General features: G+C 41.3%; 1 protein-coding gene across 20 annotated transcripts in view; it reads left to right on the forward strand.

Annotated features, from left to right (window-relative positions):
* LOC137273392 (voltage-dependent calcium channel type A subunit alpha-1-like) overlaps positions 1-23,351 on the forward strand; it is a 347,991-nt gene that overhangs the window by 208,296 nt on the left and 116,344 nt on the right. For all 20 annotated transcript variants that reach the window (XM_067806035.1, XM_067806036.1, XM_067806028.1 and 17 more), the window contains one exon: positions 6,093-6,293. In XM_067806035.1, coding sequence (XP_067662136.1) covers positions 6,093-6,293 — 201 coding nt within the window. The remainder of the gene's footprint in view (positions 1-6,092; positions 6,294-23,351) is intronic.

The following is a 23,351-nucleotide window of genomic DNA, read 5'->3' on the forward strand; positions in this document are numbered from 1 at the left end:
AACCCTGCTTTCTCGGTCACATCTTACAGCCACGTTGTCCGCCCAGCCTCTGGCCTTTGTGTACAACATATAGTTTGCAACAAACGTCATTACACCGTACCATAATTCACGGTAACATAACTTGATCGGTTTTCATTAACTGTATATGATTAGTCACGGTTAATTCCAACACTAAAGTATATTTCTTTAGATAGATTTCTTTGATCTGAACGTTTAAAGAACATGGTCCAAGTAGGGAATTGTTGGACCTAGCATCTGACGCTAATGAAGTTACTCTTAGGGGAATTTCGATCCGCCTCTGGTGACCTGGTGACATATGTTCAATCGAGCAAAATGAGCAGAAATATCAAAGCAGTGGGTACAACCTGTTACTCAAACGCCTTCGTGCAGTGTCTTGCTCAGTGATAAAGGTTGTATCTAAACGTCCCCTAATAGAGTCTGTTCCTCAGTGAACAAACAATTCTCCGTTTGAAGTCTTTTCCTCTGTGATAAAAGGTTGTATCTACAATTCTCCGTATGCATCCTGCTCCTCAGTGATAGAAGATTGTGTCTGAAATTTCCCGTATGTAGTCTAGTCATCAGTGATAGAAGGTTGTATCTACAATTCAGCGTGTGCAGTCTGTTTCTCAGTTTAACTATGTTGCGTTCATACTTCCCTCCATGCAGCATGGGGCGGTCTGGTAGCCTAGTGGGTGTCTAGTCACGCCGAAGACCCAGGTTTGATTCCTTACATAAATACAATGTGTGAAGCCCATTTCTGGTGTTCCCCCCCGTGATACTGCTGGAATATTGTTAAAAGCGACGTAAAACTAAATTCACTCACTCACCCATGCATTGTATATTTCCTTTACACAAAAGGAATGCATTTATACCCCATTTATTTAAGGTTTTACTAATATTGCCCCTGCACAGAGAAGTAGGGATTGTTTCCTATAAACAGTGTTGCATTTGTAGTCCTCTCTATGGAACGTATGTTATATTTGTTCCAGTTTTTCTTTATCGTCCCTGAAATGCAGCCTATTCTTCACTTATAAATGATATTTTTTTCCTTTCTGTAGATTTTACTGTATTTCCTCGTACACAGCGTATTCTTCCACTAAGCAATGTCTTAAGAAAATTCCCCTATTTCTCCTTCAGTGACATTGGCATATTTCTAGAGTAGGCGCAGCCCAAGCTCTTGCCATTCAAGCATCGATACAGAACTTGAGCCCATGCATCATGGTGAACACCAATGACGGTATTTAAGCATCAAGCAGCACAAACTCAGTAGTGTAACAGTCTTGGTATAGTCACATCCACCGTTTGCACTGGCTGAATCTCGTGTCTTATAAATAACTTATATATAATCTGATGATCTTGGACAGCCAATACGACATTAGCATCTAAACCCCTATATTATTCACTGGGTAAGCCAAGGCAGCCTGTCGTTCCTTTGATTGGTACTTATTCTAACGATAAGAATTTAGTATTTAATTATTCAAGCACATTTTGAGGTTTGATGAACTCTCCAAGTTTCCTATCAGCTCGTACATCATTTCATCCAGCGACGTGTTAACTAGATTTGTGGACAAATTAGTTAGAGGACCATCTTCTGTCTTGAACAAGAATATGCTATAATGTTATTAGTTCTGTATTTTTTTCCAAAATGTTTCAAAATATTAGAGCTGCATCATAAAGAAATTCGGAAGAACGTTTTAATGCTTCATTGAAAAATACACTCACTGGTTCAATTACCCATGTCTGTCCATGAATATGAGTGATTTTCAAGGTGGCCCTGAGAGTGAGCGAGTGACTTACGCCGCTTGTAGAAATATTTCAGCAATATCACGGCGGGGACACCACAAATGGGGCTTCACACTGTACCCATATGGGGAATCGAATCCGGCTCTTCGGTGTGACAAGCGAACGCTTTAACCGCTAGGCTACCCCTATAGCGCGAGTGGCACTAAAAGACCTTCTTTAAATAACATAGACATACTATGGCATACTATGTTAACACTGTGATAGGTTAGTGTATCTGTGGAATGTAGGGATTGAATGTTCACCCTAATGGCAACAGCCATGTTGCTTTTTCGTCATTTCTTCTCAAATAAGATTAAATGATTATTTCATATTACCCAGTTTTCAATATTTTAGAATGCTTGTTTTGAAAGATATAAGTGTGTCTTTGATGGTTTTGTTACCAGTTCAATTCTGATGTCACGTGTAAGGTTCTAGTTGATTCTAGTTTTTAGCATTTACCTACACAATACTCTCATGGTATACCCTGTTTCGGAGAAAGAGGAAGTGATTTTGTGATGCCGTGTGTGATCAGCTGCTTTGCTTTATAACACTTTGTAGGTAGATCATCTGAAGGCTGGTGTATATTTCATTCTGTTATCGACGAGCATCCAGATGTGATCTTACTGTAATCGACATGACGGTGTGATTCTCTGCAAGACCAACCGACGACCGCTGTGCTGTATTGGCTGAAATTAACACGCTGGGCACGCTTAATTATTCACGATGGTTTCACGGTTTTCTTCGGGTGAATGTTGCCTAATGATAAGGAAGGATTGAAAGCAGGCATTGAAAAGACGATTCCTATAAATACCCCTATTGTACTAATGACTAGCCAACCGTGCAGAGACAGGACTCATACAAATGCAGGTTCTCCAAACCTATTTTCATCATAATGAGACGAAAAGGTCAATGGTAAGTGAGTGAGTTCAGTTTTACACCGCATTCAGCAATATTCCGGCTGTTTGGCGGTCGAGTCTGGACCAGACAAGCCAGTGATCAACAGCATGAGCATCGATCTACGGGTCCATCTCGATGGAATGTCCACCATGTCCACGGACAATTGGGCATGATCCCAATCATTGGATTGTCTGACCCAGGTTCGATAAAAGAGCTGCATTATAGCTGGTTTGCAAACGAGTACGTGAAAAACAGACTGGGTAAGATCTCTCATGTATCCTCAGTGCCCTGTGTTATGGTAAACCACACTTTGCCTGAACCATATAAGACGGATGGGGTGCTGTTGGTTGTCTCCACTATCTGATGGGTATATGGGCGGTATAATGTCATTCGATAATTGTATATATATATTTAACTCGAACCGATTGTTCCATCTGAGGTAAAATTAACGAAACCCGGTCATCGAATGCTTAAGTCAGCTATACAACTCAAATACAACTTGACTTTCTGTGGTTTAGGGCTGTGTTACATATCTGACGCCAGAAACACCACTTATGGGTCGTATTTTCTGCAGTGTAAGATCGGGTTACATTTGTCACTCCTGAAATACCGCTTATTTTCTGTAGTGGAAGATCAGGCTACATTTGTCACTCCCGAAATACCGCTTATTTTCTGCAGTGTAAGATCGGGTTACATTTGTCACTCCTGAAATACCGCTTATTTTCTGTAGTGGAAGATCAGGCTACATTTGTCACTCCCGAAACACCGCTTATTATCTGTAGTGGAAGATCAGACTACATTTGTCACTCCTGAAATACCGCTTATTTTCTGTAGTGGAAGATCAGGCTACATTTGTCACTCCTGAAATACCGCTTATTTTCTGTAGTGGAAGATCAGGCTACATTTGTCACTCCCGAAACACCGCTTATTTTCTGTAGTGGACGATCAGCCTACATTTGTCACTCCTGAAATACCGCTTATTTTCTGTAGTGGAAGATCAGGCTACATTTGTCACTCCCGAAACACCGCTTATTTTCTGTAGTGGAAGATCAGGCTACATTTGTCACTCCTGAAATACCGCTTATTTTCTGTAGTGGAAGATCAGACTACATTTGTCACTCCCGAAACACCGCTTATTTTCTGTAGTGGAAGATCAGGCTACATTTGTCACTCCTGAAATACCGCTTATTTTCTGTAGTGGAAGATCAGGCTACATTTGTCACTCCCGAAACACCGCTTATTTTCTGTAGTGGAAGATCAGGCTACATTTGTCACTCCTGAAATACCGCTTATTTTCTGTAGTGCTGGATCGGGTTACACATGTCACTCCCGAAATACCGCTTACTTTCTGTAGTGTAGGATCGTGTGGCATTTGAAACTCCCAAAATACCGCATATTTTCTATATCGTGATACCTCACTTTCAACACCTGATCAACACCGAAATATTGTACAGTTTCACCCACAAATAATGCCATCGAGGTACGGGTTACCTCTTAGGTCCATACCTGTAACGTTAGTTAAATAACCTGTCACCGTTGTGCCAGTTCAAAAACATACATCAGGTGTTGTTTGGCGGTAAAAACTATGTTCAACCAGAAAACGTATATTCAGTGTTAATTAGAGACAGCCACGTGCGTCATGTTGGGCTGCACAGCTGTTGTTTATAGCTGCAGTTGATGACCTATCCGCCATCTGGAGTGAAGGTGAAGGATCAAACTCTTCACTCATATCCGGCAAATAGCAACAATATATTAGATCTGAGGAATGATGACCTAAATTAGTTCCCGTGAAGATCAATTTTGCACTCCTTGGTGGATTAACTTGCCTTTTGATGCTATTCAGATTTTACTTCGATACCCTAGTGTCACCACTGATTCGTCGAAGTGACAAGGTCAATATTACCACGTAGTCTGTGACTTGATATCAGGCATTAAGTGTATGTGTGATTACTTTTAGACCAGTTGTTGGGTATTCATGCTTCCTGTGTAGATCTCAAAATGTCCACAACCAATGAACCAGTCGGAAGTCTTGTAAAGATGGCAAAAACAATTCTCCATGTACTGATCTTCCAGATCTGGGTCAAACTGAACACTAACAAATCAAACTATTACTTTGACCTAATGTGCACTTAGACTTTCTAAATATAGTTCATTCAAACATGGAAAGAGACGGCACCAATGTCGAGATGTTTTGAATCGATAGATAGATAACAGTCTGATGCACATAGCTTGTGGAAGACAGGCCGCTCCAACTCAAACGATTGTTTCTGTGTAAGCAACTAAGTCGGTGTCAAAATGGCGGCTTCCGGTGAGGCCATTCTTGGTCGAAGCTGACCGTTTCGTGCATGGCGGTGCGGAGCACAGGCCTTCTGGGTTAGTTTAAATTACTGCTTTATCGATTCGGGGTAAAACAGGTTCAAATTGTGTGCGATTTCCCTCTACCAGTAGACTCCTACAGTCCAGCAGGAGAAAATCAATATTTGAATGGAGATGGCTGAAGACAAAATGAGTGCGCGGAGAAGAGAGAGCGAACAGGGCACACGATGCAATTGAATTTAGCAGACGACACAAGAATACATAAATATTGCGCAGATCTCGCTGCTATACGTGGACATGGTTGGCCGGGGAATTGATCCGTGAAGATTTTTCAATGAAATCTCGTGCCGGGGGCGTTGCTAGTGAGAGAGAGCAGGACTCATTAGCATAGTTTAGCAGTTATGTATGCACCCTTTCCCAACGACCATCAGCTGATCATCTTATGTCCAAACTTAACCGATGACGTCAGACTATTAAATTTTCAAGGCCTCAAATAATACACTTTAGTCGCCACAGTCTGATTGGTTCGACGGATATTTGCCACAGTTGTCAATATATATTTTAACAAAAGGGTCATTAATTATCCATGGAGCGGGTTCAAAGTGTGTCGGGGAGAGAATGGTAGCGACCAGACCCACCAACCTAGTCGAAGCAAGTCGCAGACGACATCTCTTCCTAGCTGACACTTGTTCCAGTCGGAATTCTCCCGTCGAGTGACGGAGACTGCAGAGTAGGACTTTGGATGTGTGGCTTTAAATAGCAATTATTCCGCTCGTGGCGACAAGTGGTTAGGCCATTGCATTGGCTGTGGCACGAACAATGTGGGACATACCTTACTGTCGTTGTGTGGCGTGTGTATGCTCTGTCGTATTGGCGCATCTTACCGGATTTTAACAAACTGACTCAAGTTTCTTAGGATTTATTGTGATTTAACAGCAACAGTCAAAGAACCGTCTAACGTTACCGTAGCCAGAGACATGAGATCTCAGTCGGCGTTCAGATTAGACCCGTCTACGAGGGACAAACACATCCTTCTCTAATGGAGACGAACTCATCTCGTCTGCTCTCAGTGTTTCATATTGTGTTTTGTGTTGTAGGATGGCAACATTTCAAGCCAACAGCGGCCACGGTGATGATGGTGACTATTCAGGTCCTTATGATGGATCCCTAGGACATCTTTCTAGACGCGCCGCTCACTTGAGTCTCCCAGGAATGGCCGCGTCAAGCAATCGTTCGCTCTTCATTTTTAGTGAGGAGAATTTTATCAGAAAATATGCCAAGATCATCATTGAATGGGGATATCCTTTTAAATATGCATGTGAAAGATATGTGTGGTTCGATGAAAAATTATTCCTATATGGACAAGAAAACGTGAGTATGTTTTTCACCATTCTTTCGTCACTGATTTTCAGACGGTTACAAATGTGCAGTTTCTGGTGGTAGAATAGATAAGTTTAGTTTACATAATGTGCTTGAATATTTAGAAATTTGACATTGCAGTATAATGGATTAAGTAGTTTATATAACTAACATACGGATATGTTATTTCCTCTCCACAGACTATACATTTATCACAGCATCATTTGAACACCTAACATTTCTGTATCGTTGCTTGAATTTGTTCATAGATTGTTTTCCAGTCTGGTTAAGATATTGTGGCTAAAGGTACGGCGGAAAGAAACTAAAATATGATTAATTTTTATCAGTTTTGAGAAAATATTCTCCTGAAGGTTATCCAGGTATTCAGTTTCACTGCTATTCAGTGCTATTCTAACAGGTGTCATTAATGTCTTGCACAGAAATTAATAATAATAAACAATACATTTAATCCACTGAGGAAATACGACAGCTTAATGTAAAGATTAGGTCAGTACGATCATGTCATTTGGTCCGCATACTGAGATAATTGCATTTGCTCTCTGTTAGTGCCAGTCCTGTTACTGCTCTAAGGAGAGAAGTTGGGATGTTGTTCTCGCGCATCCACTCTTATTTGTTTGATAGACTGAACATGTGAAAATTTGTAGCCTGTCCATCTGATCAGCTTCTGTCTCTTCTAACTGGCAGATCGCCGTGGACATTTCACCCACGTCACCGATATTATGTAAATTCATAACATACGTAAATTCAAGATTGACTTTATGTAATCGGAGATTTGACTGACATGGCGCCGTTGCTTATTCAATCTGTAGAAATCCGGTGGCCATTTTGTTTTTAGGCTACCGAAATATCACCCCACCAAGTCCGTCATACGCTGACGTCTGAAGTCATTAAATGTGTCTTAGAGGCCATAACCTGTTTAATAGTCACACAAAGTAAGTCATATATGTAATGTGTCGTATTGATAGTATTACAGCGAAACTATCGATGCTTACGCCAATCTTCCCTTCAATGATAATGCACCAACCACTCCTCCTTGTCACGTGATCCAACGTTTTGTTCCCTCGATTTAAGTACTGTTTGGCTGACAACGTATGTGCAATGTAGGTATTCAAAGTAGATATTCAATAGAAACACAGAATAATAAAACATGGCGTCAGCTGCTGTTTGGCGTCCTGCTGCTTCACGCTGCGAGTACCTGCTGTGTCGCCATGTTAGTCTGCATCTTCATAAACATCATCACGTAGGGTAGCCTTCAGTGGCAGGGATATTCCCTGGAGTATACATCTAAGGCATTGCTTAATCAGACTGGAACAATGTTTACATGAGTCAGTGTTGTAAATGATACCATATATAATCAGTTGTGACAGTGGTAGTACCAAGACAGATGAGTTAATGTCAGTGCAGAAGGTACAAACCATACTAGGTGTCATGTTGTAGCTCTAATGGCGATATGCATATTCATACAGTGGGGCGTAATATGATCTAACCACTTCCACTGCTGGCTCTAAATAATACGGTAAACCCAGTAAAAACAAATACTAGTAAATCTAAAACCAGAACGTACATATTCACCAGATCTATGTGCAGGAAAGTACACATGTAACAAATACGTAACGAGAAATGACACATGTAACGAATATGTAACGACAAATGACACATGTAACAAATGTGTAACGACAAATGACACATGTAACAAATATGTAACCAAAACGTTCCCATGTGTACATACATATCTCCAAGAAAATTCACATGTAAAAAATATAAAACCAGAAAGTACACATGTAACCACCTATATATCCAGGAACATACACATATAACACACATATATCGAGTACATTACACACGTAACAAATATACTGGACAAAAGTAGATACTGATATTGGTATTTTTATGATTGATATTTTATCAGTGTGTTAATGAATCAGTAGATCAAAATTTACATATATTCCTAACTATTTTTGCCCAGTATATAAAACCAGAAAGTACACTTTTAGCAAATATTCAGCCGTAAAGAACGTATACAACCAGATATATATCCAGGAAAGTACACATGTAAGCATAAATAAAACCAGTGATCGGACAGAACCAAAAAGAACACAAAAAACAGATATTCAGCCAGAACGTACACATGTAAGAAATATGTAACCAGAATGTACACAAGTAACCAAATAGAAAACCAATAAGAACGCAAATAAACAAACACATATCCCCGCTATATAGCTGGGAGTTTGCTGAGTGCGGCGCAAAACTAAACTCACTGAGATGTATGTACACATGTATGTACACATAACGTTGCAGTGAGCTTCAACACGAACAATCCATCCTCCCCCCCCCTTCAACCCCACCCCCGCTGTTTTAATTTCCTTCAACGCCTTCCCCACCCTGCAGCCCCACCCCGCTTCCCATGTCACCAGTGCCCGCCTCTACGTGCAATGTCTGACCGGTAAACGATCTCTGGAGATCATCGACAGGCTTTGTATTCTCCTACTGACATTCAAGTTTACGGTCGATAATTTGACCCCCTCATTACGCGGTTAGTAACCTTTAAATGTTGTCAGTCCTTAATTGATATCTCAAAGCTTTGCTTTTCCCAAACAGACCTGCGTGTGTCACAACAGACAATGTGAAATTAATCAGTGTAACCTTTCCCCACAAACTATTCAGTTTGACAAATGTCGGGCCGTATTCGTGGACATGGATATTGACAGCACCGATGTACATAACACCACAGAGAGGTAGAGAGGCTGTATTCGCCCGTGAGTCAGGCTCACTGACTTGTTTTGATACATGTCATCCTATCTCCGTTGAGTGGATTGATGCTCATGATATGAACCACTGGATTGTCTGGTCTAGGCTCATTTATTTACAGACCGCAATCTTGCAGCAGGATTTCTGCTGAGGGCACTATTTTAAAACAAACAATCGTGCAAATATTTTGATGTTTGAAATGTGCTACTTGTCGGTGTATAACCAGATAAAAGCAACGGTGGTGAAACACCGCCTCATGACGCCGACGTCAGAACGAAAACCTAAAGGTTACACAACACCAAATGTTTTCCCATAGACTTCTATAGTAACCAAATATTTTTTTTTAAAATGTCCAGGCTATCACGAGCCATTCCATGTACACATGGGCACAGTTTGGCCTCTAACCTACAATAAAACACAAGTTGTGGCCAACTTGTCCGGCACATTTGCCAAGCACAGGAAGCGGAACACATCAACCCCCAGCTCCGCACCGAATGCCACCTACTTCAAAATATATGTACACACATAAGCATAACCCATGGTGATAAAAATGACAGCACTAAATACTTAAAATTGTGGTCAGTTTTAATAACAGGGTGGACGTGCTTTTAAAACACATACACATCTTACACTATTTCATCAAATCACAGCTGTCACAGGCTTCTGTCCGTTTGAGTTGTTTCCATACGGTCCTCGCTCGGGCAGCATGTGATATTTATATAGTGTAGTGGAACCTAAACTACATCTGAGAACGACATGAGACAGTGCATGCCCATATGAGAATAAAGATTTATGAAACATAATTTGTGGTGTATGTGAAGAAATTAGGGAAACATTCTTCGATTCAAAATGTGCAACATTTTGACCTTGGGACAGAATATTCAATATATTTTTCACCCCGATTTCATACCAAAGACAGAAGCTCAGGGGTTGTACTGGAACTCCCAGGTACTACACTCTGTTGCTAAACCTCATTATGAGTTCCTGTTCATCACTGGATTGTCTGGTCCAGACCTGCTTGTTTAGGGCTTATTTACACTGAAGTAGATCTGTGACAATAAGAACTCGTACTCTAGGTATGGAGTACTCCACGTGCAAAACTAATGAATATGAAGTGACAAACGAATGACGTCATTGTGGCCGTAATGTTAGCGAGTGAGTTTAACTTTTATGACCAGTCCTGTTAGAACCTACAGATGCAACCCATTCCCCAGCGACTCCGGTATGGGAAAAGACCATCCCCGGTCCCAAACTGTTCTCATATAAGGCAATTGTATGAAAATGGTGAACAGGATTTGTGATTTGGTTTATTATGTGTCATCGTATCCAAACGGCGTGCAACGCTGTTCATGATATCAATCAGTGGTATGACTCGTCCTGAGTGCCTGGTCATACAGCTGTCATCTTGCTGACTTGTAAACCAACACAAATAAAACTGCTGCATATACCCCATGCAAACAGCTCGTGATCAGGGTACCAGCCACCTGCTGTCTTTATACATACGCTCGGTACAATTCGTTAACCTTATAGACAGAGTTCGATTTATAGTGTTTGAAGTCACTTTAATTATGTTAATCAACGCAATAACAAAGCCCCCTGGCAACTATCAGCTACCCAAGTCGGGGTCGCTACGCGAGACAGGCATGGCATTCTCCCTATGGCAATGGCCAGTGTCAGAACGTGCTATAAACATGAGCCCAACAATATGTAATTAGGGGTAGCCAACCTTCCCCAAATAAAGAGACTATGTAATTGAGAAACGTTATCCAGGGTTGCGTCAGAACCATTGTTATCTACGGCCACCATATGTCAAGTGATTGGACAGATGTTCGCTGGACGGTACGATCATGTTATTGAACTTGGTAATTACAGCCTCAGTGATCCTAATGACACTTGGACATTGTCACACTGAACTGAGGCAAATCAAATTGAAAAACACAGCTTTCAAGTTAATGATAAATTAAGGTTAGACTATACATTTTGATGGTAGGGAATAATGTAATGTTTTCTATTAGACTATCATTATAAATTAGCCGTATTTGTAATGTTTATGTATTATTGTTAATTCATTAATAACATATGATTATATCCAATGAAGAATATACATAGATGCTTCTCATTTTAGCTGCGAGACGCCTTGCTGTATTATCATGACAAACTGCAACACGATATATTATTATGATAGCGTAATTAGGACATGGCAATTGTAGGGATTACATGAGTAAATAAGTTAGCAGCACTCTTTGTTTTATTGAGTTTAGTTTTAAGCCGCACTCAGCAATATTCCAGTTATATGATGACGGTCTGTAAATAATCGGATCTGGACCAGACAATCCAGTGATCAACAGCATGAAAACACCGATGTACGCAATTGGGATGACGTGTCTACCTAGTTAGCGAGTTTGACCACCCGATCCCGTAAGTCGCCTCTTAAGACATGCGTGGGTTACTGAAGATCAATTCTAACCCGGCACATCACGGATCTGCACGGCTTAAACCTAGTTGCGGCTTAGCTCGAGATTCAGAGAGAGCTGGTTGAATACAAGGATGTGTGATGTGTCTTCATTGAACAATAGGGCTGATGCTCACTAATCGTTAAGAACACGTTAAGTTATCAATAATTCAAAATAATGTCGAGCAATGCATCTATTGATCCTTCATCGGAATGAGCTGTTTGTGGAGAGAAAATTGCTTGTAATTGATATTAATTCCTCGTAGCCAGTTTAACATCATGATGGCCATGTTGATATTTGTCTGGAATGCGCGGTATCTGAGAGGCGTGTACATATCAAAAGGCGTGTACATTTCGCCGTTGTATATTTCATGTATGGACAATGATGTTGATATCATGCACGAATGCATGTGATCCCTTGTGACGAAACAGTTTTAATGGGACAAATTGATCTTATTTGTATCGCTGCATTTAAGACGTAGGTAAATCTAAAGTGACGGGAAATCAGCTGATGATAACGGGACTCTGAATGAAATAGACATACATCATACCGACTGCCTTCGTGTCCCACAAATATCGTGACCGATATGAGATGAAATTGGCATTGCAATGAACATGAAATGCGACCCACAATACCTGCAGCTGTCGCCGACACGATATGAAATGTACACCGCCCTTTTGTCAATAGCTTGCATCTAGTTTCACTGCCTCCTCTCAATCGATATCAGCAGAGACCAGGGCCGATCAACACACACATTCCACTCACAATATTGCTTATATGTAAAGGTAGTCGAGGTGCAATAAAACAGCGTCACATTATAAGCACCACTTCTCGTGCTTGCAAAAACAAAGGTATTTTGAAACTGATGTATAACATGTATATTTATGGAGCGATATCTGAGATACAGTTCAGTAATACTGCCATACGTCACATTATGCTTATATTAACCATTCCTTTAATGATGACCTCAATGTACTTTCTCGGTCGAGAATTCGGGTCGTTATCAATGTTGTTATCAAAATATTAGTGAGTGAATATGGTTTTACGCCGCTTTTAGCAATGTTCCAGCAACATCACGGCGAGGAACTCCAGAAATCGGACTCACACATGGTACCCATGTTGGTAATCGAACCAGGGTCTTCAGCGTTACAAGCAGACACCTTAACCATTAGGCTACCCCACAGCCCCGTATCTAATTAAGGGTCTTACCTAGCCACCACGTTCAATCATTACGCTCATCAACCGCCTAGAAAATGACGTAAAACTACACATAATCGAAGATTATGTTAGTTTTATTAGTACCTCATATAAAGTTCGTATCATTCCTTCATTATAGCGTCACTACCTTTCATCATGATTTACTTTGGACGCACAGTACAATGTACTTCATGCCATAATGAGTTCTATGTTATATTGATTAAGCCTGAATCCTGACCTGATATTAGCCTACCCATCCCCGTATCAGTCAAACCTAAAACTCCAGCAACTATTCTGCTTGTGTCTGTGGAGATTGATGAGTATTAGAAGCAGTTATATCACATGTCATGTCATACACATGGGGTTTTCATGTTCTTTATGTAAACGTAATAAAGTTGCAGAGAGAAATTTATAAGCAAGTATCATACTTGCAAATCATGATATCAATATTCCTAAGAAGTGGTCTACTCGGAAAACATGTTTATTTCAGCTTATCAGCTTATCTCTAAGGTACTTGCATTGATTTCCATGTAAATATCTTTTTCAAGCTGCTAAATTAGTTGGTAATAGAAACAGTGGCATACACAAATCCATGCCCATGTCTGGTGTCCCCCGCCGTGATATTGCTGGAATAATTCTGAAAGCGGCGTAAAACTAAGCTCACTGATTTACTCCACTGTCGATAACTGAAAATCTGACCAAATTTAGTTTCAGTTTTTTTATATTCTAATTTTAGTCAAAATTTACAGACATTGTCCCTCCTGCCAGGAACAATACTTAATTTGAAAATATCAAAACATACATAATTATTTCTTACATATATTTACAGGATATATTATAAAATTATCTCGGGACACAGGTCTGTGGATACCTTAGCCTAATGTTTCCGTTCAGAAAAGCTTTATCTGATCACAATTATCACCCTTTTTCTGATCACAGTTATCATGTTTTATCTGATCACAATCATCATGCTTTATCCTATCACAATTATCATGAAATAGGTAATCATCTTATAATCTACAAGACCTCTGTGGCCCTTTGCATGCAGAAACGACTGGTAACCGTAGTCATGTACTGTGTCGCCGTAAGCCCTGTGATGTCAGGTTATTGTGTATAGACTACAAGGTACAAGGTCGACATGATTAACAAACCGACATCCTAAACCCGGCTTCATGAACATACGTCATCTGTAAGATCATGCTCTCAACATCGGATTTCCTGAAGCTACACGACTACAGTTGAGCGCTATGCCACAGTGCGAGTCTTGAACATAAACACATCCGTATTGGGAATTTGTCCTGCCCGCTGGAAAATGAATATATGCATGAATGTGGCATGCCTGATTAGGTGCCAGAACCGTTCCACAAGCCAGAATCAGCAATGTCCAATTCCCCTTATTACGAATTCAGCTCTTTTGAAATCTATAAACCATCAAGGCGCCGTTTTCGTCTGTGTCGCCATTGATATGTTAATGCCAAGGCTTGAGAATCCGTTTCTTGCATGAGATATCCTCGAAGCGCCTACCCAGATGCATTTCCGCTCATTACTTTGGGATGGTGTACACCCGTATAATTTCTAGAAGTCCTTCGTTTATAGATTTTGCAAGAATGCTGTCTAACACATTCTCTCACACTCGCCCCTCAAGGTTAGGCTGAAAGCCTCAGTTGCTAGCCTAACTAAGAATCATGTATTGTATACTCTGAACAGTCTGTGTGTATTGGATACAATACTTTACAAGCATAGAATTGGCATTTAAATACACAAACGGGCATCGTATTTGCTACCGGGTTTTCTCTGTTGATGAAAATGTATAAACTTTTTCCAACTGAAAGGGCTAACTCCAACAGCCATGCTTGTGGATTCTGACAACGTTAAGTAATGACAGTGTTCCTGACTCTTCCAGATTATTCAGAAATGGCAGCTAGGTCAAAGGGGAAATGGGGGGTTCTCCAAGGAGGATCCAGTGTAGACGACCTTCAGCCGATAGGAGAGATAGCAGTGGCAATCTTTGTCGGTGCATGCTACAGTTAGGAAGTACATGGTATGATTCTGGAAGATTCCAAACTCACCAGTCGCAGTCAGTACAATACAGTAGTTATTTCTCAAGGATGAGTTGAAAATATTCTGAAGTATTCTGAATAACTGGCAAAGGTTTCATGGTCCCAGGGTCGACGTTTGGAATATGCTAGTGGTTAAAGCGTCCGCCCGGGTTCTATTCCCAACATGGGAACAATATGTGCAGCCCATTTCTGATATCCCCCGTGGTTCTATTACTGAAATACTGCTAAAACTTAACTCACTTTGATGGCTAGAAATTCTCATCTTTTATTATCTATGGAGAGAATTTACGTTGTTTTGAGGCAAACTAGGTTGTCTTTCAGCAAGTGATGACCTTGTCTGTGTTAGTTTAACGACTATCGGTCAAAGAGTAAACAACAGTAAATCCATTAGAAGTTTCTCGTGTCTCCTATAACGAAAACACATTGTATCAGATGACGAAGGCTTTGAATTTGATACGATTCCAGAAGAATCACCTTGGGCTAGTCTCTCAAGAAATGTCATGAAATGACACTAACATGTTAATCTGCTTGGGTATCATCAAGGTTGACTCTGTTCTCTAGGACAATGCACATGTCAACAAGTCTGTTTACTTGACACAACCGGAACCTATTGAACATCCTGTATTCACGAAATTTGTCACTTTCAAATTTTTACCTTTCCCGATACATTAACAAATATCGGTCGTGTATTATGCAAATTTAGCAGTAGGATACTTTTTAACCACTAGGAGAGAGAGTTCTCCACCATCGCTTGTAAGTGTTTGTGAACCGCGAGGATGATAGCTTTAGAACGTTCCTTCCACCCGCCACATCTCTTCCCCGACCCCTCATTCTGTGTATACCAAACATATACGAGCATACCCTACTGTAAATATGTCTCCCTGAAATAACGCTATATAGACTATAAGAATAATGTTATGTAGACTATAGAACAGAGTGAAGGTTTACAACTACCTTGTCAGGACATTGTCATGTCAGTAACTCAATCGTAGACGGTCCTCGTAAATTTCAAACGGGTTGCCCAATATACATGGTCAATGGCCTGGTACAGCCTCTCGAAGAGTCTTGGAGTTTGTGATTTTCAAACCATTAGATCCAGCCTAAAAGCACACATGTTCAAGATAGATTTTCAATTGTAGCTATTTGCCTTAATGTCATTACATTTTGTGCTCTTTGGATGAATTTTGGAACGCCACTTTTAGCAATATTCCAACAATATCACGACAGGTAACATCAGAAATGGGCCTTACACTTTGCATCCATGTGGGCAATCGAACCCAGGTCTGCAGCGTGACGATTGAACACGTTAACAACTACACTACCACACCGCCCTTGAGTGCTTTGATGCGTTGGCATGGATATATGCGTGGTACAAATAAGCTATTAATATTATTTATACTACGTGCGTTATATGTATAGAAACAAACCAACCAATAAACAGGAGTCTTTATCTTGCTCTACTCTCGCTGTATTCTCACTGAAGTCTCGATGCAGTCTCGCCATCTCTTAAATAGTATGCGTTGTTTTACAATTGTATTCGGACACGCCCCTTGTATGGAGGCCGCTGAGTCATCTACAAACAGTAATGCCTGCATTCCATGCATGCAATATCATGCACTGGTAGTATAATTGGAAGTATGTAACACGATCAGGTATTGATTTTGAATTTCAGTAGTGTTTAATTATCCTAGATGGCGAGCTAAATATACACAGCATTTGTCGCCGCATCACCGCAACTTGTTTGGCTCTAGATGTTGCACACATCGTTACAAAATCGTGACGTTTTCATGTGATATGCTTCACTAGTGGCGTATTAAACCACAGTGACTTGTTTGGTATTAGATGTGTGATCTTCATCATCAGATCTTCGTGAGTTGCCTGTCCTGGGTGTGATCTTCATCATCAAATCTTCATGATTTCAATATTGTGGGTGTGATATTTATCACACGATTTTCGTGACTTAAATGTTTTAGGTACGACAGTTATCATCAGATCCTAGTGATTTGCGAGTAGTAGATGTGATATTCTTCTTCAGATCACCCTGAATTCTTCGTCTTAGATGCAAACCACATCGCTGTAAAACTGTGATATGTCTATTATGGTTGAAAGAAGTGTGCCATATATCGTAGCGTAGATAGAGGTAGCGTGTGGTAGAGGTGGACAAGCGGTCACACATCGAGTAGCAAACGATATGTGGCCAATTGCTCAGGCGTAACGTCCAGGGTGCCGTTGAACAAAGTGATTTTAACGCTAGGTGACGTAACTTCGATACCTTAACATAAACTTAAGGTATATCTTAGCGCTAAGGTTGTTTTGAACTACAGCATCCAGGGCCTACATTTCCAAAGCTCTCTTAGCACTAAGATAGTCGTTAATGTTAACTAAGAGACTTTAGAAAATGTAGGCCCTGTTCCCCCGATCCACACAACGTTCGTAGGACTGCGACATTCGTAACCCTATCATATACTATAGAGTTACGACAGGTCGTAAAGTTTCAAACGTTTCGTGGCTCGGGACTCTGGTTAGTTGTTTCGCCTTTTTCTCGTGAATGTTGCACTGCAGTATGGGACACTCGTGTATTTCTCTTCCCAATTACACCTGAGTATTCAAACGGAATTAAGAAACTAAAGTAGTTTAGTCTATTCTCTGGAGTAGACATTTCATATTTACAATCGGGGTCTTAATGTCCTGACTTTTTTATTAAGTGTCTGGGCTTAGATTTTCGAAGCTCTCTTAGTGCCAGGATAAACGTATCTTAGCGCTAAGAGAGCTTCGAAACTTTAGGCCCTGACCCTGAGGGAGTGAGTTCGAATCCCGAATGGGACTCAAACTAACCATGGTACCAGAATCTGCACTTTATTGAGAAAACGTAATCCCAAATATAACGTATGTTACATTTGACCATTTTCTAAGCGGTATTGTGTAGTCAAATATAATTGTGCACGTAAAACGTGTATTTTGTCTGTTTTACCTACGTTTCATGAAAGTGAAGCTGAATAGATTGAAGTGATTTGTAGACATGTGTAAGGCAGACCGGTTGTCCCGCTGCTCATAGAGACGTTCAGTCGTTACCAAGGTCAATGAGGGCATTACAGCTAATCAGTTAATCGGCTTTAGCGCGGTATGCGGTCATTGTGACCTCAGACCAGCCGTCTCCTAGCTGAAGGTATGAACAGCGGACATTCTTCCAGCATCTGGACATCCACGGTGTTATTTGAGAGTACAAACATTACAGTGACTTGGTTTGTTGACAAAATGGGTTTTTTTCGCTTCAAAAGTAATTACCGAAAGCAATTTTAAACTGGCTGCTCCCAAAGTAATGAATTTGGTAAAATGAAATCATTGTTTGAGAGAAGTCTGTATAGCCCAAGGACAGTGCCAAAGGCAGCGTTGCAGAAAAAAAAACAGAAAAAAAACTATCGGAATGTTCAAATGGGACAACCTCAAAGATCTGACAGTTCGAATATCAGTCAGTGCATGTTCACAATAAACTCACTTCCAGGGTGTTTTCTATACAACGTCAGCCCTGTCAGTCATCATATCAGTTCCGTCAGTTCCCGTCAAACCCCGTCAGTCCCCTTCAAACCCCGTCAGGCCACGTCAGGCCCCTTCATGCCTCGTCAAACTCAGTGAGGCCCCATCACCCGACATCATCCCCGTGGTTCGACTCGCCATGTACCGGTATTTGTCATAAGAAACAATTGACTAAATTAGATCGATTGTGTGTAATTGCACCCCGACATCATGGGTCAACTCTAACAATATTAATCACCGGATTGTCTGGCCCAGCTCGATTATTTCCAGACCGACGTATCTGAAAAATACTGCTGTGTACGGCATTCAACTACAAAGAAACAAAAAAAACTATTTAAGATGACAGCATTCAGAAACAAATTTAGATCAGTTTCCACGCTGCTTGTTTCGAGTGAGCTTAGTTTTACGCCACTTTTAGCAATATTCCAACAATATCACGTTCTGGGGACACCAGAACTGAGCTTCACACATTGTACCCATGTGGGGAATCGAACCCGGGTCTTCGGCGTGACGAGCGGACGCTTTAACCACATGGCTACCGCGCCGCTCCCTGTTACTACAAAGTTCCTCTGGTACTTTGTGTTATGTTTGTACGTTTTCACTCTGTAGAATATGATTTCATTTTTCAATCAACAATAATTTTGTGATCCACGGCTCTGGAATATCACTGAGTGTACCACTTGTAAATAGTTTATCAGTTTAAATGAAAGGACCGATGTTCACCTCCATCGAGGTTTTACAAATAAACATTAGTCGGTAAAGCTTCTCAATTTGTTATGCTGGCCGCCATTGTCGTTCACTCGGCCATGTCGGTACTGGTACGTACTTGAATGTTTGTGACTAGTCACGCTGAATGTTTAATGGATGCCTCCAACTATCAACAGTCAGATAGGACGCAAATACCGGAGGGGATATGTATCAGATCGATTTGTTAACCAGAATCCCTCCCATTGGTGAAACGGTGACTAACTACCCAAGCGTTAATGTATGGAGTAGGTATGTTTACCATGCGACCTCGAGCAATGGAATAATGGAGTGAAGCTATGACGTCATCGACAGCTTTCTGTAGCCTATAGTTGTCAGGGAACGTGATGTTTCTCTGGGCCCGACTGTGTGGCTCACGTCATACACAAGAATCAATTTCTACATCTGACAGTGTATTCGCTGTTTCAATTTCCTCTCAATATTAGTTAATCGACATTTTTTTAAATAGCAATACTTTGGCCAACACCTACCACGCTCTTGTGCAGGTGAATGACATCTTGACATGTTCTGGCATGGTAACATACCTTTGTTCACCAGCTAAAAATGGGTACCCGGTGGGATAATTCATGTAACTGTAACCTTCAAACGCCTCACAAGCAGCGTGGGCTTTCCTGGATAATAATGCTATGCTGCTGGTGCACTGTGGTTATGCCCCAGTGTGGTGTGGAGTATTGCGGTACATGTAGCCTCGTTGTTATTACTATTATTATTATTATTTAAAATGGACGTTAGCGGGAAGTGAACATTGTTTTACGTCGCACTGAAAACTGATCCAACCATATCAGGAAATTCCAAAATTATATGGAGCAGGCAAACGATAGGCTGAATATATGAGCCACGATCCATGTTAAGTGGTATCTTAAGTAAAGCATCCCTGAACTTGCGAGTGAAATTCGATCTCCAGCAGCGCTTGTTTTTCGAAAGATTTGACAAACGGAATCGGGTGGTGAGTTTCTGATTTGGTTGACACATCGCATCCAAGTTCGTAGATGAATGTTCAAAATGTCAGTAACGTTTCTGTCTGGTCAAGACTCGACCGTTTTCAGACTACTGTCTTGTGTCGGGAATACTTCCGAGCGGAATGTTAAACATCAAACAAGCAAACAAACAAATTTTGGACACGCTTCTTAGGCATGGGATAAGGGGTAGAGGGAGCAGTGATAGATCCCATTATTCCCAAAAATATTGAAACGATATGAGAATCAGGTTGTTATTGTTTGCGATACTCATTGTGTGCTATATTGTTCTAATCGATGTTCATGTTATTTACCACTTGTTCGCCTGGCCCTAGATGGCATCTGCGTGGCTTTGGTCACGGTCTCAGCGTATACGACGGTTTTGTCTATTGTGTGTTCTTGTGACACACCTCGACCACCACATACAATTGAGAGAATTCAACATGAGGAGAAACAGTCACACGTCACATGTCAAATGTGCATGAGAAACGTGGTATCTGTATCAGATCACGATAACGTTGGCTCCTCTTGTGATGGGCGTAAAATGTACGGGTACAGAGGTGAGGGATATTATGGAGACTCGGGTCATTGTGGTAGAGGCACTTGTCATTTTGGTTGTCACGGGCCATTATGGTGGAGACACGGGCCATTGTGGTAGAGGCACTTGTCATTTTGGTTGTCACGGGCCATTGTGGTGGAGACACGGGCCATTGCGGTAGAGGCACTTGTCATTGTGGTAGTCAAGGGCCATTGTGGTGGAGACACGGGCCATTGCAGTAGATGCTCTTGTCATTGTGGTTGTCACGGGCCATTGTGGTGGGGACACGGGCCATTGTGGTAGAGGCACTTGTCATTGTGGTTGTCACGGACCATTGTGGTGGAGACACGGGCCATTGTGGTAGAGGCATGGGCCACTGTGGTAGAGGCACTATGGGATGATAAAAAAGCACCTTTTCTGAAATATCACGGATGGATCATTTATTCGATCACCGAACTTCTTTATCCCCGAAACGTGCACGCACACACGCACACACGCACACGAACGCACACAAACACACACACACTTGCTCACACGTCACAGCTCGCCCTTAGGCAGCCTTGGAACTGTATCGCTCTCAACTCCGATATCTGTATTGGGGCAATTTCATCTCCACGGCATTAAGGGGATTGTCTTAACAGTTTCTACTCAGGAAATTAAGGGGCAATAATACAGAAACGCAAGTGTCTTTGGACCAGTGGTTGACTTGGAGTTTCACACGGCGGCACGTCCCGGACGCAAAACCAATGGATAGGTCCAATTACACAGAGAAGATCCGCTTAACTCACGACTTGCCTCCCTAAAGGCTCTGCTCAATTATTCGCTAGAGTCAGTCGCTTCGTGTATGTCCACAATACCGCAGAGTAATTTCCGTTGTTTGTGATCATGCCATTCCTCACCTGGTACACACTACAGTGAACAGACATTATAGCGGCATGGTTACCTGTAGATAATAATAATAAAGTATAAATTTCATATCATTTCTAGAGAAAAAAAGCTCTTATCTTAACTGTTTGAGTACATTTGTAGTTAAGCTGCAATAATGTTACAGACGGTCCGTGATATGTAAGTTGAAAACCGATGGTTGATAGTATGAACAAAGACCTTCTGATGGGGCGTGTCACACATACTCGTAACCGGTTCTTCATCTGACACCCAAGCTGTATCTTTTGCGACCAAAATGTGACCTACTCGAACAGAATCACTACAGACCAATTGTTATCTGAGTGAGTATAGTTTTACGCCACTTTTAGTGATATTCCAATAATATCACAGCGGGGGACATCAGAAAAGGGCGTTACACACTGTAGCCATGTAGATAATTGAACTCGGGAGTTCGGCGTGACAAGCGAACGCTTTAACCACTTGGCTTCCCCACAGCTCCTTGTTTATGTGAAAGTGATTACACTGGACAATGACATTGGTCAGCTGTCCTCTCCATTCAATAACGCAGTGACTTGGTCAGTGTACCTGAAGCTGAGGAAGAGATCGATGGTGCTGTACTAGTGCTGTCCATTCCAGCGGAGGTTCAGGTCCGCTTTGTCTATTGCCAACATAGCAGTGTACATAGCATGCCTCGCTGAGCTCAATGCACGGGCAGGCGCATGTCAATATCCACATCTGGCCTGGTCGATTTCAGCATATGTTGGGACGTTGAGTTCATGGGGTGTGTGTTAAAAAATAACGTTAACAAATGTTCGGTCGTTTCCTCCTTTTTGTGATTCAGATCACGTGTTTCCTGCGTTTCAGAACACAATGGCGTGTGTTTTATGTGTGATTCAGAACACCATCACGTCATTCCTCTGTTTCAGAACACAATTACTTGTCTTTCATGTGTAATTCCGAACACCACCACGTGATTCTTGTGTTTCAAAACACATTTACTTGTGTTTCATTTGCGATTCAGACCACCATCACGTGATTCCTGTAATGTTTGCAACACAGTGACACGTGTTGTGAGTGACTGTCTTTCAGAACACAATCACGTGTGTTCATGTGTCTACCAGAACACCATCACATGTGTTCATGTGTCTATCAGAACACCATCACGCTAACCTTAACAAACGCTGTATAAAACAATGTCCCGACCAGGACATTTTGACAAAATATGATATTTCTGATACGCTTGGCTCCAATAACTACTACCACACAGGTGCCTTATTATCTCATTTCTTGCCGAACACATAAAGTAACTTTTTGCATCAACTATATCGGATGATTCAGTGCAAGATCATCATCCTTGTGTTCAACTCAACACATGGTCTTGCACCACAGTACTTGCAAAGCCTCATAACTAACTACAGACCGTCAAGAACACATCGTTCGGGTGATGAGAATCTGCAGCGTGTGCCAGCATCTCGCTAAGCATCGGTGGAAGATACCAGTTCCTTTGCAGGAGCTGCACCTTATATATGGAACAGTGTCCGAACCTACATCAGAAACATTCAATATTTTACCGTTTTCCAGAAACATCTCAAGACATACATATTCAAAGATGTGGTTGAATAGTCTCCGATCAATGTAGATCCACAATCGCTTTTCAGTAGTGATAACTGGATGCCAGTGCGATATAAATCCAAAAATGTTATCATAAGTAAACTTTTGTAGTTGTTTTCCATAATCGGTCAGAAGTATTTATCCCGCGCGTCCGTAAAAGTCCGTCCTATTCCAATGCAACTCTTTTCGAGTATTTGAAATAATAACTAAATGTCCAGATCGCAGTGTC

The sequence above is a fragment of the Haliotis asinina genome, chromosome 2 (assembly GCF_037392515.1).
Source record: "Haliotis asinina isolate JCU_RB_2024 chromosome 2, JCU_Hal_asi_v2, whole genome shotgun sequence".
NCBI classification, from domain to species: domain Eukaryota; kingdom Metazoa; phylum Mollusca; class Gastropoda; order Lepetellida; family Haliotidae; genus Haliotis; species Haliotis asinina.